Raw genomic sequence first — 16293 nt, 5'->3', positions numbered from 1 at the left:
TTAACTTATTTGTTTTACAATAATTTAATCTACTATGCCTGTAGCTGATCGCTGACAAATATTGTATTTCATCAACTGCCTGTTAACATTATAATAAGACACAACAAACCTACTTCCAATGCGACGTGGGGGTATAGCTCAGTGGTAGAGCATTTGACTGCAGATCAAGAGGTCGCCGGTTCAAATCCGGATGCCCCCTGATTTTAATCAATATCAGGAATCCATGTCAGCCGCTGTTCAGATTCAATTAAAATGATCTGAAAACTCTAATAAATGCACTGTTCTCAACCCTAACCCACAACGCTACTGCTAATTGAATAAAGTCAGGAGTAAACACATTTGCCAATGGTTGTATTTATTTGTCAAAAGTATTGTACACAATAGAGTACATTATAGTAAAAAATACAGGATCAGACCTTACAGACCTTTTCAATAATACTGTGAAAGACAAGTTGTCTTTTAAATTATTTCAACAGCATGCTGCTACTTTCGGCAATCAGAAATCACAATTTTCTTTGATAAATACTTCAAGTAACTTGTGCATTAACAGCTTAAGAGGGTTGAGCACCTCTCGGATCGGCATTCCGTTTGACATGGCCCTCCTGTGGGTGAATTCACCCTTTTTCCAGAGAACGTAAATCTAGATTGATTACACGTCTGCTGTAACCTCCCATTCCACCTGAGGTGAGGAGCTCTTGAACATGATCATTATAGTCATAAGTAATCTTTGTGTAACAGCCACAAAAATCAGTTACACAGAATCAGGTGGCTTTTTCCTGTAAACATGGTGGACCTTTAAAACACACTCTCTCGCTCTTTCTCACACACACGCACACACACACACACATAAAAATTGTGCATGTCGTCACACATAGCCATAAATCCTGACGTATTGCCTTCTTCTCCGTTGGGCGGGCCTGGACCCTAATCAGCCCCCTGCACACAGTCTCGTCGTTGGGTAAGGCATGAGATGACTGCCACGGCCATCCCCAGGGCTCAACAGGTCAGCTGCCCTACAGGCAAGGTCCTGGTCCTGATCTGGGCACTCTGAGGGGTGGGTTGGATCGAGGGATAGGCCAGCTGTCCTGGTTCCGTTCAAGTATCCGCATTCGAAACTACTGAAGGCGCTCTAGCTGGCCAGCACGCGCGACCTCATCCAGTCCAAACTGGCAGGCAGACTGCAGGGTTGGGAGAGAGAGAAGGGGTCAGACAAAAGAAAATCCCCCGACTGACTAAATGATGGTTGTCGTGAAAGTACAATTACAGCATTGTAAAGATGGTGGCTCCCGCAGACAGGGCTCGGTGTTTACTAGGATAACCGCATAAGCCGTCGCCTGAGCAACAGCTAGTCTTTGTGGGGTTGGCTGGTCGTGACTACCCACCCCTCTCCGGTGAGCGCGCAGCAGGCCTGGACATGCCAGGAGTGAGCAGTGATTGAGCTGAGCGTGAGACACTGGGAGATCTCGGCCACCGTCATGGAGTCTTTCATATCCTGCTTGTTGGCCAGAACTAGAACTGCCGCATTCTGCAGATCCTACATGAGACAGAGGTAGGGCAGAAAGATATCACAATCTTGTTGTCATAGTCAACATTGTAGCTGTACACTTCCTTCCTGCGGAAATCTACTGAGACACCGCACGTCTGCAGGACTGGAAACTGGAGAAAAAAAACATCAGCTGAACAAAGACATCTGTCGATACACTGGTAGTTTTGAAACGACACCCTCAAAGTTTTGTATATCGGTTTCGACATCGAGGCGGCGATGAGTCATCCTAACATGTGACTCGTCTCCGCGCCGATGCCTGGCCAGGTACGCCAGGCCAACAGGTAAGGTTGGTCGTGACGGAATATATGTAGCTACATAAAGGGTTCTTGTTTCATTTTGTTCTTTGGAAACGGACGTACGTATGTCAAACGCCATAGACAGGAAAAGAGGAAAGAAGGGGTAACTATGGAAGGGGAAACTTCACCATTATAAATAGGTCCCCTATTATGCAATGTTATCCGTTCCCCCTGACTCGGTGGTTTGCTGTTACCTCGTGTGCGAGCATACGGTGGAGTTCCTCTTTGTTCAGCGTGAGGCGTTCTCGGTCGGTGCTGTCGACCACCAAGATTACAATCTGAGAAAGAGAGAGGCAAGACGATTAACGCGCTCTGACTTACTCACTCACTCCCTCCCGCGCCACCCAAACTATCCTCAGACAACCCCCGGCTTCAGAGAGTTCACGTCAACAGTCTCTACCCTAACATCTGTGACAGCGCTGCAGTGTTATTCATTAGCGTTAATGAACAACAGACTGGGGGAAGCGGCAGACTGATATGCATTAAACTCTAACTGATAATGTACCAGAAAAATCTGTCCAACCAACACCAACAGTCACCAACAATTAACATTCAAGATTCATTTATTTGTCCTGAGGGAAATTTGTCTTGGACATACAGTACAGGCTGCTACATACAGTGCAAAGGTGCCATAACAAGGACAAAACAAACATTAGTGCATAGACATGTTTGTGGCACACCAATCTGATGTTGGTGTTGGTTGGTGTTGACTGGGGCCGTGTCAGTATCTCATCTGATAATGTACCAGAACACTTTATCAATGGAGACAGAGAGGAGGACATAATGTCAGCTAAAAGTAGGTTAATGTATGATAGCTTATTTTATGGAGGTCACTGTGGGCAATTGACAACCATATTGTCTCCAGGTGGGGGGGGGGTAGGACTACCTGCTCTCGAAGGAAAAATGAAAGCTGATCGGTACCTCTGTGTGACAGTAGTAAGAGTTCCAGCTGGCTCTTAGGCTCTCCTGGCCTCCGATATCCCACACTAGGAAGCGCGTCTTGCGTACAGAGATCTCCTCTACATTGCTGCCGATGGTGGGGGAGGTGTGAACCGCCTCCTTGGTCAAGCTGTGTGTGTGTGTGTGTGTGTGTGTGTGTGTGAGAGAGAGAGAGAGAGAGAGAGAGAGAGAGAGAGAGAGAGAGGACAAAAGTGGATATCATTTACATGTCTGTCAGAATGATTATTCCACCGTAATTTTCTCATCACTACACATTGAAATACGCATGTATTTGAGGTAAAGGAATTAAAGGAGTAGTAAAGGTAAAATCATGTTTAGCCCTGTTTTAAGGTTACTTATGATCACATACAATGGTTCAGATCAAAAAGTTGACAAAACTAGCACTTTTGAGAAGGTCTGATAATTGCTCTACCACCGTTTTGGTCATACAATGGATGTGGGTGGGCACCGTGAAAAATCATTCAAAAAACATGTTAAACGTTTCTCAATTTCAAAGACAAGAAACTCACAGAGGTGTTAGTTGGCGTTCTGACATATAATTCGCCATAAAGTAAGATTCTAGTTCATCTGGAAAGGCTTTCTAAAAAAATATTTAGCATAGCACTATTTAGTCGCAGCACATACGTGTGTAAACTTCCGTTTGAACTGATTCCGATCTCGCGCAATGCCTTGATCTGGGGCAGGCTCGAAACAATAAGCACTTCCGTCAAAGTCTAATTCCTCCTGATCTTACTCTTCAAGATCAGCCATTTTGATAAGCGTTTTCTGAACTGTAGCCTAGAGCTTCCTTGTCTGTGAGCGAAAGAGTAGCATGAGCAGTGAGCAAACTAGCTAGCCTAGCTAACATTAACAATAGCTACCGTAATTAGTTCCGCTTCCTGAATCCCCTCTGCGGATTGATCTGCACATCTACCACGGTCGTCAATACAAGTCAATGGATTTCATAAAATGATCAATAAAACCCTACAGGATTCATACTTTGAGGCGAATTTGATATCAGAACACCAACTGACACAAATTACTCCTTGGTGAACTTCTTGTCTTTGAATTTAAGAGTTTAACATGTTTTTGAATTATTTTTCACGGTGCCCACCCACATACATTATATGACCCTAAACGGTGGTAGAGCAATTATCAGACTTTCTCAAAAGTACTTTTTGATCTGAACCATTGTATATGATCATAAGTAACCTTAAAACAGGGCTAAACATGATTTTCCCTTTACTACTCCTTTAAGACTTAGAGTGAGATAAACACTCACAATTGGTAGAGGATAGTGGTCTTCCCAGCGTTGTCCAAGCCCACGATGATGACCTTGTGTTCTGGGAGACAAAAGAACATGTTGGAATACTGACTGATAGCCTACCACAGGGGTTAGTGAACTCTGCACCATAGAGGAAAATCCTATCTTTTGTCAAAACACGGGGGTAATTCCTTTATCTGTGTTACATAATCCCCATCCCTACAAACAGCTGAGAAGACAGACTTGGCTGGCTTTACATGGAACGGACACGTAGGATCGACTGTCTCTATATCTCTCGATTTAAATGTGCAAGTTTCGCAAATAATGAAAACGTTGTCAATTGCCTGAACCCTGATTAACTTTAGTGAACAGTTCCAGATTCTGACAAATAAACATAAAATCCAAACAAAGGGGACTTGTACATGAAAAACTGCCCACCCAATCAATAACAATATCGGCCCAAAAGCTGTTATATCCCAACAAGGGTAAGATTTTTTTGTACAAAGCAGCAAGCTAGTTAGCCTAAATTATGGCAGGAATTGAAACCCCTCTTTACCTCTATCTCCGAAGACAGTCATCAACTTAGTGAAAAACAGTCCCATCTCGTTACGGCAGAAGTGATGAAGCGCACAACCAAAAACAAAATAACGTGAAGTTTCAGGTTCGAAAACAGCTTGTAGCGTAGCCAGCTAACGTTGGTTTTTACACCGCCTTCTCTTCTAACGTTAGCTACCAAGCATCCACCTTTTAGCTGGTGTTATGAAAGGCTAACAGCTAGCTAGCAAGCAATGTCAATGCTACACATCCGTTCGGTGGTTACTTTACTGTACTGAGCTCAAACTGTCTCACTGTGATATTTTCTCTAATCTTTCTCAGCGGAGAGGAGAGTGACGTCATGACTCATGGCACAGGAGGCGACGTAAAGGAATTCCACCGGTGCCTCGTCAGAGGGGGGCTGGGTCTTCTATGATGTTGGGTACCTTGTTTTCCTGGTGTTGTGCGGTAGGCGCCGGTGTTTTCTTTATTTAAAACCTTCCATTGGCCAATGTGCGAAAACTCTGTCTATCCAGTGTATCAAAATCTAATTACTTATTTCAAAACTTAAATAACCAGGGATGCAACTGTTTGTGGAGAGCGAGATCTCGGGATAATGAGAGAAGCAGGCTACCCCCTCATAAACACGCACGAGACCAAAAATGGCGAGTTTCACTTTTGGTACACAAAAAAATCCCCTCCTAGATTGAAAATCGCAACTAAAGGCAACTCTCTTCAACTGCGATTTTCAATTTAGGAGGGTTTTATTTTTTGAGTACCAAAAGTGAAACGTAACAGTGGTTCCCTTAAATTCCCTCCATATTTTCCATCATTGTTGACATCAGTCTATTACTCTGAATAATTGGTCTGATGGGTAAATTGTGTAGGCCTATAATCTATAATAGGGCTTGGGTTGGAAGTTTTCATCTTGTTGGGTTTACCACTGACGGTAGGCCTATTGTGTTTTAGTGTTCCTCATTCCCATTCAGTATTTGTCAATTTTAATTTAACAAAGGGAGTTAAAAGTCCAAAGTTTTTTCTTTTTTTTTTCTTTTTTCAAAGTCACATAATATTGAGAATATTGTAGCGACATTGTGACATCCTTGACAAATCCATGTGAATTGATGGCATGTTTTGACTTATGTGGGGATCAAAGTCCTAGGCTACTTGTTTTATGACCAAAATCAATCCTCATCTGGTGCCTCAATTGCCCCCAGTGGCCTTGATGTGGGGCAGCGCATTCAAGGAGACGAGGAAAGCACCCAACGTTTCAAATGTTAAACCGCATCGTTCCTGTTTTTCTCACCTCAAGTTCCTGCAGCTGCATAACAAAAGCAATGTCTGGTAGAGCTGAAAGCTGTGGTAGGCCTATCGTGTATTTTCACACGGAGAATAGGCTATACCTACCATGTATTTGTGACAATAAGCTATTTCCTTGCCCTTGTATCAAAAGAATGACAACTGAATTCTCAGCAATGTTTTTTTCTGATTCAATTTTTAATTAAAATACGAATTTATCCACAGATTAAAAATGAAAGGCAGAAAAAGCAAAATGTAGCTACAATCAGGCACCAATGATACATGTTCTTTCATCTTTTTAACAATTGCGATAACGCAACAATAACATTATTTACGGATCATTATCTAATATTCATTTATTAACTGAAGACAGGGGTGGGCAGAAGGAGCCCACCAAAGACATTCATGGATTCCCCATTTAGATAACTGAGTAAAGACCATGTACGTATCGAATCCCCCCACCCCGTTAGATAGATACTCCTCTCACTATCTCAACAACTGAGGATTTAAAAATGCAATCGTCCACAGAAAAAAAACAACACTAAAGTCAGTCAGAAATCAAGAATAGAAGTGCATGGCATTTGCTATTCAGACAAGCTAGCTGTTTGGGTGTAAGTTGGGAGTGATATATTATCCAAAACAACTCTTCATAACCATCGGTTCGCCCTGGTAAACCAGACAAGACAAGCTGGTGAAAATAAACCGTGATGAAGCGACAGGATGGGCTACAGTGCAGAGTAGCTAGCGGACATATAGAGAAACATTGGATACAGCGTGGAAACAGAGTGAGAGTTAAGACATCCCACCCGGACAAAAGGTGGGCGTGGCTTGGCGAGACATTCCGGCACTTGTGATTGGAGTTTTCTTGAAGTAATTAACCAGAGGGTGTGAGACTAGGACACTTCATTCACACGACTTCTTCTACTGTAGTGCCGTTTCTTAACTGTACCACATTAAAGAAATGACAGTACAAGAACTACAGGAGCAAAGCGATCACCCACGGCAACCTCTAAGTACAGGGAACCGAACAGATGGGGAACCAGACAGGTACAGTACAGCTATCAGAATGCTATGGCTGAAGCAGGTCAGGGGTGAAGTACAGTATCTTTGGGGTGTTTTTTTGTACTGTTGACATTGTTCAGGTAACAAGAATAAAATGTTTATCTCAATAAATTACCTTTATGGCAAATCAAACCAGATAGATTTAAGGTCTGGGTGATGAAGAAATCGAGAGACTTAAAAGCTCTGTGTCCACCCCTGAAACTGGGCGAACACAAGTCCTGAAGCTCTGGACAGACCCTGAAACTGTACATGGGGACATTAGACCCTGTTTAAGACTGCAGAGGACAGACATGACATACTACAGCTCTTACCAGCCATCACATTCTACACTAGAGAGAGATTGAGTCATACAGATCAGATCACAATCATAAATTCACAATCATTACAGTAACTGTCCCCCTGCTGTCGGTAGGATATCATGATATTCATGCAACAAAAGAAACAGAAAAGACCTAACTTTTTCTTCTTTTTTTTCAAAAACATAAATTGAATTTCTAGAATAACTCGATGAGGATGGCATCTGGCAGTGGATGTATTTCTTTACAGCGTACTCTAGAATGAGAAAGTACCTCTATAATAGGGGTTGTAAACAGATTAATTCATGAGCCTCTGATTGGCATGGCCCCCGAATGCGCCCTTGTGTTCCTGTAGACCCCCGAGCCCCGGTCCTTAACCCCGCCACTGCTCTTCCCTCCTTCCTCCCCTCCCTCTACCCCCCTCCTCCCCCAGTCTGTCCACCCCCCCCCCCCCCCCAGGGTATGATGTGTGTTTAGCGGATGTATACGTCCCTCCCCCAATCCTCCTGGTTCTTGTTGCGCCCCATGTTGGCACCAGTGTCCCCGGGGTCTTGGCAGTACCTCTCCCTCAGCTTGGCGCGCCCCTGCTGCTGGGATTGGCTGGGCATCGGTGGGTGGTTCAGGTTTTCCTGGTCCGGCTCCGCCCCCTCGTCTTCCCAGGAGGCCTGGCGGGCGTGGTGCTGGGCCAGGTGGAGCCGGCTGCCCCCTCCCCCGCCCCCCCCCCCCCGGTAGGGCTCCGGCTCCTCGTACGGGTCAGTCTCGATGTCCATGCACGAGTCCCCCGCCTCGGTGTAGGCCGAGTCCCGGCTGCCCTGCGTCTCCGAATCGAAGGTGTCCTGCCGCGAAAAGCCCCGCCCCCCCCCACCCCCACCGGCCCGGCCGCGTGCCGGACGCAGGTACGTCTGATGATGCTGCTGCTGCTGCCCGCCCGCGTCGCCCTGGTAGTCATGGAGACTGCCGCCGCCGCCACCGCGCTCTGACAGGGGCCCCTCGCGCTTCTGCTCGCCGTGCACCAGGTACGGCCCCTGCAGCGTGCCACGCCCATGCCACGCCCCAATCACATGCAGAGACACAGTAGGCAGAGCAAGGCCAAGCAGTGGGTTAGTCAACATGGTTAATATCGCACAGGCTTCAGTCAGAGCAAACAGGGTTGGGAGCGAGTCGAGCAGCGTTCACTTTGATCAGAGACATCACACAAGCAATTAATGTATCTATCATACACAAGCAGTTATTTCATTACTATATTCCAACTTGCGTTGAAAGCATTGATAACACTACATGTTACATCGTATTTACATAACAATCTTTCACACGTTGTCTCATACACACACACACACAAACGCACACAGATAGATCAAAAAGAACCAGACAACCTGCCCATTTGTTAGACTGAAATCTACACATTCACCTGTAAGAAAAGCCGGTTAGTGATTCAGCAAGGGGTAATCTGTGCCTGTCGCTCCTTCAGCATGCCAACAGCGCCATCTTCTGGCTGATAAATTATAGCATAGATAATAATATAAATGAGTACTCTCCATTTCTTAACAGCTATTAAAATGATGTTTCATTATAAAACCGCTTTTGTGTTTTATAGGTTTAAATCGCTAGGATTGTTATTGTCTAATTCGCTATATGATTTAGCGTTTAGATGGCACTATAACACTTTTATAGGTCACGCATCAGGGTACATGTGAGGTTGTGTCATCATTACAGTGCCTACATGATCACGATCATCCAAGCTTCAGCTCTGACCGTTTGAAAACACAGACATGACTGTTCCTGCATACATCTAGCAGGCAGGGTTTGCTGGGAGAAACACAGCGTGTGTCCACGAAACAGTTAGTCACACGGCGCAAGCACACACAGCCCCCCTACCGACGACGACGCCCGTACTAGGAACTAGGGAGGAAGCCACGCAGGACTAGCCACACAGCAACGACACGCCGTGCGCCCCCAGATGACTTGTCGCTTTTCAGGGGCGGTGCCATGGCAACAACGGAGAAGGGAAGCGAAGCAGACTCCGTTTCCCAGACGATAAGTGACTGGAAGGAGGCCGGGGAGCCCTTTGATAAGGGAGCTGGGGGCAAAGGACCGCCATCGCCTCCCTCCATCACAGAACACAGAGGGCCAGGGCGGGCGGTTGGGGGTTGGGGTGAGGTGGGGTGGGAGGATTTCAATCCCACTAAGCCCAGAGGTCTTTTCTTTTCATCGTCACAACTCATTACAGTGTAATTTGACCGTGTAATTCTCATTCGAGAACCTTTTTCCTCCGATGCCGTCAAAGAGCGCAGGCCCTGCAGATTTGGTCTGGATCCAGTGGCGTGGCTCGACTTGCTATGAGCTGTGTGTGGCGCTCTTGCGACTCTGTGTTGCGAGAACCCGTGTTCTCTCGGCGTTTTGTGTGTGGGTGTTGTTATCCAACTGAGCAGGCTGTACATGTGCAGTGCCTTCGCTGTTAGGAGCGTTGTGATTGTGTGCGTGGCGTATGTGTGTCTGTGTTTGTCTACATAGTGTGTGTGTGTGTGTGTGTGTACAGGTGCTGGATCCAATATTATGGACCCGTTTCAACTTTCTAGAATATTCACCCTCCCCCTCTTGTGTTGACGTGTGTGGCATGTTTCTATATACAGTATGGATGCATGAGGGACACTGGGTTTGAACGTGCGAGTGTGTGTGTGTGTGTGTGCGTTCGCTCTCCGCCCTCAAGATGGCGGGGGAGGGGAGCGGGGTGGGGGGGGCGAGGGGGTGTATCTGAAGAGCAGGCTGCCGGATTCGGGGCGTGCGTTTCGGGGGGAGTCGTCACCGGTCCCCCTGGGGGCCTCTAGAGGGCGTGCTCCTCCTCCTTCTCGGGGGCCACGGGGCCCTCCAGGCCCGGCCAGAGCTCCAGGTTGCGGCGCAGGGATGTGAGCACCTGTACCTGCAGGTTGGAGACGGGCTCGGGGGAGGCGGCCAGCGCGGCGGTCGCCATGGTGCGGTTGAGCAGCGGGTTGGGGGGGTTGCTGCTGGGGGGGTGGGTGGCCTTCCAGTACGCCTCCAGGTAGTCGGCCAGGTGCTCGCACGCGTCCTCCAGCTGGTTCTCGTCCAGGATGATGTCGAACAGCTCCTAAACACAGAGGTGGGTGAGTTTGGCTGGGCGGAGGGATACGGCGCGTACAAACACACGGGGGCGAGGGCGGAGGGATACGGCACGTACGAACACACAGGGACAGAGAGACAGCCGGGGGGGGGGGGGGGGGGGGGGGGGCGGTTGGGGACACTCACAGGGGGGCACTGGGCCAGCTTGTCAGCCGCCACCATCTGGACATTCAGGTGTTTGGCCTGGGACTTCCCCCTGGACTTGATGAGCCTCTGGAGGACCTGAAGGAAGACAGGCGCCAGCAACAACTTAGAGTGTCAAGCTCTAACTGACACTAATTTCGTGTGCTCGCTAAATAGCCTCTTTCATACTGTGAAGTGGCGAGATTTACACAGTGGGTGAGCTGTGCCGGGGGTACCTTAGGGGAGGCGATTTTGATGTAGACGATGATGGGGGCCAGAGAGGTCTTCGCCAGCTGGGAGGGGTGGTTGATGGTGTCGGCGTCCAGGGCGACCAGCTGGAGGGTGCGGGCCAACTCGAAGATGCGCTCGATCTCGCTCTGCACCTCCGCTGAAGAGCCAGGGCACAGGGGAAGAGGCGTCGTTAGCGACAACGGCGACGGAGCGAGGGAGGGTAGAGAGATTCTGAAATGGAAATCTCCTTTCCGTCGTTCGCCACAGCTCTGAGATGTGTCGCTGCTGGCACTTTGACACTCTGGTCTCCGTAATGTACAATGCGCTGTCATCTCACACACACACACACACACACACAATGCACTCTCCTTTCACACAGACACACACGCACACACACACAATACACTCTCATTTCACACAGACACGCGCACACACACACACAATGTCAATATTTTCATGCATTTCACAATTTGCCTAAAGGGTTCCACCATAGGAACCCCATCACAGCTGACGTTCCATTTATGCACTGCTAAATGGAACACTGGAGCATTCTCATTCCGCTGCCACCTTCCAGTGAGTTCCGCTGCGCCGGGTTCGATAGAGCGAGACGTATAAGGTTACCAACGACAAGTAATAGCCCAACTAACTCAGGAAGGAAAGAGGCTCTTGCGAATGAGATGCCTGTGGCACTTCAGATAATTAAAAAATACTCTTTCTGACCATGTAAAGCAAAAGAGAAAAATTTAAACATTTGCACGTGAAGATGCATAAAGTTAGCGGGTGTTAGCGCTGACGAACGGTAGAAGCAGGTTAACGCGTCGGGATCTGTGGGGTGTTTTCTTTGTCGGTGATCGAGGCCTTAGCCGGTTACGGTTTCAGCGGTGGAAACTCTCACTTGGCTCCTCCGCCATGAGCTCAGTTGTGTTGAAATTAGCGGGGGAGGGTGGGGGGGGGGCGCGGTTATTATAAACCAGCCCGTCTCCAGACCCCCGGCCAAGCCTCGGCGGATCGTGATATGTGTCGCCGTCACCCTGGCCTCTGGGAGAGATAAGAGAGGCCAGGTAATCTGCAGAGAGGCAGAGCCGCTGATCGCTGGCGGCCTCCGTGGGGCCGGGAGGGAGGGGATTAAACCCGGAGCCGCTTAAGGGAACCGGGGCGCCGAGAGAACGATAAGAGAAATGAGAAACTTCATCACCTCAAATAACGAAAGCCTGAGGAACTTCCTGTTTCCACCGCATTTCTGCATGGAACTTTTTCCTGGGTAATAATAACCCTAATAATAACAGTGTAATAATAATGGATAATAGCCTAATAAATCTAAGCAAGTCAAGTCTAATCTTAAGTCTAAGTCTAAAATCTAAGCATGTGTGCAGGCTCCTCTTAGGTAAAGTCATACATGTACAGTAGGGATTCTGGGTCACAGAGTGGTGGTTTGGGGGTATCAGCTTCCTGCCTGGCCACAGTTGCCCCCCCAGGGACCCTCTCACATTTCCCCCAGAGCGCAGATGGCCGACGCCCCGGCAGCTTTGGAACTCCGCCCCCCACCGCACGCGCTCGCTAGCGCCGTCGGTCTCCACTTTCCTCGACATTGTTTGATCGGTTTCTTTATCGGAGGCAACAGGCTGCCGCGAGCACACACACACACACGCACACACACGTGAGGAACATTGAAAATGGCGGGCAGGCAGACAGGCAGATGCACGACGACATACAGTATGGGAGGATGATGAGAGGAGGGAGGGGGAGAGAATCGGGAGGGGGATAGGGGGGGGGGTTGTGACCGTTTCCCCCCAGGGAGGAGAGCATACGTACCCAGCAGGTCTGAGTCATGACAGAGTGGAAGGACAGCATGGCGGAGGAGGAGAGGGGAGGGGAGGGGAGGATGGGTGGGTGAGAAAGACAGGAAAGACAGGACGAAAAAAAAGAGGAGAAGAAGCCAGATCAGACTCCAGACTGTGTGAGGAGGAGCAGGTAGACACCTCAGATCTAAGATCCTCCAGCTACTGAAGATCATCTCAGATGGGAGAGCGTCACCCCTAGAGTTTGTGTGGACGAAACACAAAGACCCCAAATGTCCCATCTCCGCTCAGGCCTGGAGAGCTGATCTGGGTTCCGTTCACTCATCTCCTATACATTCTCATACAAGTAACAACTAACCCCCTCCGGTTTTAGGCAGTGGGTCATCGGCGTATTAAAGGTCATCCAGGTGCTAATATCAACGTATACAAAAAATTGAGAGGAACTGGAACAACACGATATCCAAATGGATGATAGGAAACTTTCACAATTACCACAGTTAAAATTAAATAAATAGATAAATAAATAGATAAAAACATAGATAAATACATAGATAAATAAATAGATAAATAAATAAATACATACATACATACATACATAAATAAATAATCTCTGGCGTTCAGGTGGACATGTGGGTCGTGGTGTTCAGGCGAACGTGCGGGTTGTGGGGGGGGGTCTTACCCAGACTGGAGCGAGTACTGGAGCGCTCGATGATGGTGTGTTTGCTGGGGTTGTTGAGGACCGAGCGCTTGGCCAGGGAGATGTCTGCCGTCACGCGCGTGATGGATATCCTGCAAGGCATGGAGAATCCGCTGATTAGCATCGACTGGATGGATGCAGCGTGCGTCAAATAAGATGTTTAATAGAGATTAAGTTGCCTTAATACAGAAAGGCGATTGTGGGAGATTACAACTCACCTGCCCTCAAACTTGTGTTTAAGAAAGTCAAAGAGAGCCTTCTGCATCATGTCCGTCACCTGGGGGGGGGGGGGGGGGGGGGGTAGGAGAGGACGAGAAGAGGACTACTGTCATGGAAGTCACTGAATGGTGTGGCCCCCCTCTACTTGGCTCTTCCATCGCCACACTCCAGCCAGAGCCTCACGGTCGGCTGACCAGCTGCTACTGGACACGCCCAAGACTAGGCTAAAGACCAGAGGTGACCGGGCCTTTTCGGCGGCTGCCCCTAGGCTCTGGAACAACTTGCCCCTCCACATCAGATCCACCCAGACCCTCAATGTTTTTAAATCTTTATTGAAGATCCACTTTTTCTCCCTGGCCTTCAATTTTAGTTGAGCATCCCAGGCTAGTGTGTGTATTGTTGTATTTGTGGGTATTGTTGTGTGTGCGTGTATGGTTGTGTCTTTGTTGTAATTTATTTTTCACTTACCTGTACAGCACTTTGGCAGATTTTAGTCGTTTTAAACGTGCTTTATAAATAAAGTTTGAGAATATAACAGGTGTGTGGAGAAAGTGTGGAGGGGAGATTTCCTTACCTCATAGCCCTTGAGTGACGGCCCCACTAGGATGATGGGTCTCATGGAGGGGACCACGTCATAGGGGGGGACATGCTCCATCTGACCAGGGGGGAGAGCGCAGAGAGAGGGGTGAGGCACCGTGTTGGGTCTCAACACCTACGCTCGGCACAGCTGCGTGAAGCGAACAGAGTCTCTGACAAATCAAATCTATACAGCCACACGCGAACGCGCTCATACATAAATCAACATACCGTACAGCTAGGCACAAACACAATAACCCACTCCCTTTCTCTAAACCTCTCCTACTCCCTGCGCAACGTGCCACAATCACAATGATGAATGGTTCGTCCGTCCAGACATGAAGTCCGTTCGTTTTGTTGAGAGAATAAATGGAGAAACTCCAGACATCCATTTCTCTTTGAAAGCTCTCATTTAATTGAATGTCTCTGTCTGCAGTCATAACAAATTAGACAATCCATAATTTATCAGGCAGCCAGTGTGGCAGAGTGAGTTTAAGTAAGGTGATGGGGAACATAATTAATGTAAAAGGTCTCTCTCTCCTGGGATGATGTAACTGTGGTTCTGGAATAAAACAACTTCACACAGTCAATCAACTCTGCTCCACTTATATGAATTAACAGTAAATTGCCCGTATACAAATATCTGACCATATAGAGTTGCTCAGATGTGTTTGTCTACAATACATTCGTAGTGTTATGCACAGTATGTACTGTAGAAATGTACACATTATACGCAGATGACATGTAGTCTTATGCAAAACACCCACACAAGTCGGAGCACATTCCAGCACACGTGCGCGAGCAATAAGCGTACATAAACCGTCAATATGAATGATAAAGATATGATTCATCCATAAATGCATCTGTCCTCTGTTGGAACCGACTGAATTGGAATGACAAAAGGGTGGAGGGGTGGAGGGGGGGGCAGTTACCTACAGTATGCTTTAGGCTGGCAGCAGGAGAATACAGTGCTTTTTCAGATCTGTATTCCTGGCACACGCTGTGTACTACGGTAAAAGCAGACGAGAGGCTTGGAGAGCCCTACTCACTCCACCAACATTACATTACATAATGGCGAGCGAGCCAGGATCATTTCACCTCATCAGTATTCACTGCGTACGTACAGGTATAAACTGTACACATTCAGACTGTCCACATGGTCCTTATATCTGAAGGGGCAGTGCAGCAAACTGTACATCATTATCTTCTTGAATAACATTAGTACAATGTGAGGTAAGGTAATACCGCAATCAATAGCTGCTGAAATGTTTGCAAGGCACGATATCGGTAGAAAGTGTGTGGTTTCCCATACGATCCGACTGACGGACAGTCGAAGGAGCCAACTGTGGCTCTCCGCCACTCAAAGCGGGCATCGCCAATGGAAATGAAAACACATCAGGGTTCGTTAGCGTTACCCGGGATCCCAGACACGCCTACACCTGCACTCTGACAGCCCGCGTTACCCACTCAGCACTGTGGAGGAGTGACATTATACACAACAGGCTTCGGTCAAATCCTAAAGAGGAACGTGATTTCTCCAGACGTCTCGCGACCCGACTCGACAAGACCGCCGATGACAGAGCATCCATGCCCAATTAGCGCTACTCTTTTAGCATCAGCTGACGTGAGAACAGACATGGACACACAACACCGACAGGGTGGAGGAGGAGACGGGATAAAAGATGACAGGTTGAAGGTTAGTCTCGTTAGAGAAAAACTGCACGGACTCACCGACTTCTGTTTCTGTTTAGCTGGACCGCCTATGGTGTCATTCCACACACACACACACACACACACACACACACACACACACCAGAGAAAGAGCAAAACAAACAGAGACAGGAGCACAAGGCCAACGTGTTGTTATTGACAAGTTAGGATTAGAGGGGGGTGGGGGGGGGGGCATCGGGAGAGGGGCTGTCCAATCATCAAACAGGGATTGTACTGAAGGTTTGTCTTGCTTTTTTTTTTTAAATGCAGATGTCGGCTCAACCCCTCTCCAAGATGACCGGCACGGAAACACCCACGCAAACATAGCCCGGCGTTACCATAGTGACCAGAGACTGAGGGGCGGGGGGGTGGGGCAATCAGGATTAGAGTGGGGGTGCGAGCAGCAGGAAGAGGGCGGGTCAGTTCTGAGCAGTTAGTGTGACACGTCAGGTGGGCGGGGCTAGTAGAGGCGGGGGTTACATATGAAGCTGTAGTAGCGTATGGCGAGGGGGGTGGGGGGGGGGTGGAGGGGGGGGGTCCCTGGCGTTACCTTCTTAAAGAAGGGCA

General features: G+C 48.1%; 2 protein-coding genes across 2 annotated transcripts in view; both read right to left on the bottom strand.

Moving 5' to 3' along the window:
* Positions 1 to 1129: 1129 nt before the first annotated feature.
* arl5c (ADP-ribosylation factor-like 5C) lies at positions 1130 to 4647 on the bottom strand (the record flags this gene model as incomplete). Its single annotated transcript, XM_084448696.1, has 6 exons — positions 1130 to 1178; positions 1383 to 1534; positions 2037 to 2120; positions 2764 to 2911; positions 4064 to 4124; positions 4602 to 4647. 6 exons carry the CDS (start codon positions 4645 to 4647, stop codon positions 1130 to 1132), a joined length of 540 nt encoding a protein of 179 aa, XP_084304822.1.
* A 5410-nt stretch (positions 4648 to 10057) lies between these two features.
* The window catches only part of cacnb1 (calcium channel, voltage-dependent, beta 1 subunit), a gene marked incomplete at both ends in the record, with an annotated part of 29075 nt that continues 22839 nt past the window's right edge, over positions 10058 to 16293 (bottom strand). The window contains 7 exons of the mRNA XM_084448799.1: positions 10058 to 10339; positions 10498 to 10593; positions 10731 to 10882; positions 13204 to 13313; positions 13440 to 13498; positions 14015 to 14095; positions 15748 to 15767. Coding sequence (XP_084304925.1) covers positions 10058 to 10339; positions 10498 to 10593; positions 10731 to 10882; positions 13204 to 13313; positions 13440 to 13498; positions 14015 to 14095; positions 15748 to 15767 — 800 coding nt within the window. The remainder of the gene's footprint in view (positions 10340 to 10497; positions 10594 to 10730; positions 10883 to 13203; positions 13314 to 13439; positions 13499 to 14014; positions 14096 to 15747; positions 15768 to 16293) is intronic.

This window comes from Borostomias antarcticus (genome assembly GCF_949987555.1).
Source record: "Borostomias antarcticus genome assembly, chromosome: 14".
NCBI classification, from domain to species: domain Eukaryota; kingdom Metazoa; phylum Chordata; class Actinopteri; order Stomiiformes; family Stomiidae; genus Borostomias; species Borostomias antarcticus.
The sequence above is the reverse complement of the archived record's forward strand: the minus strand, read 5'-3'. Positions and strand labels throughout refer to the sequence as shown.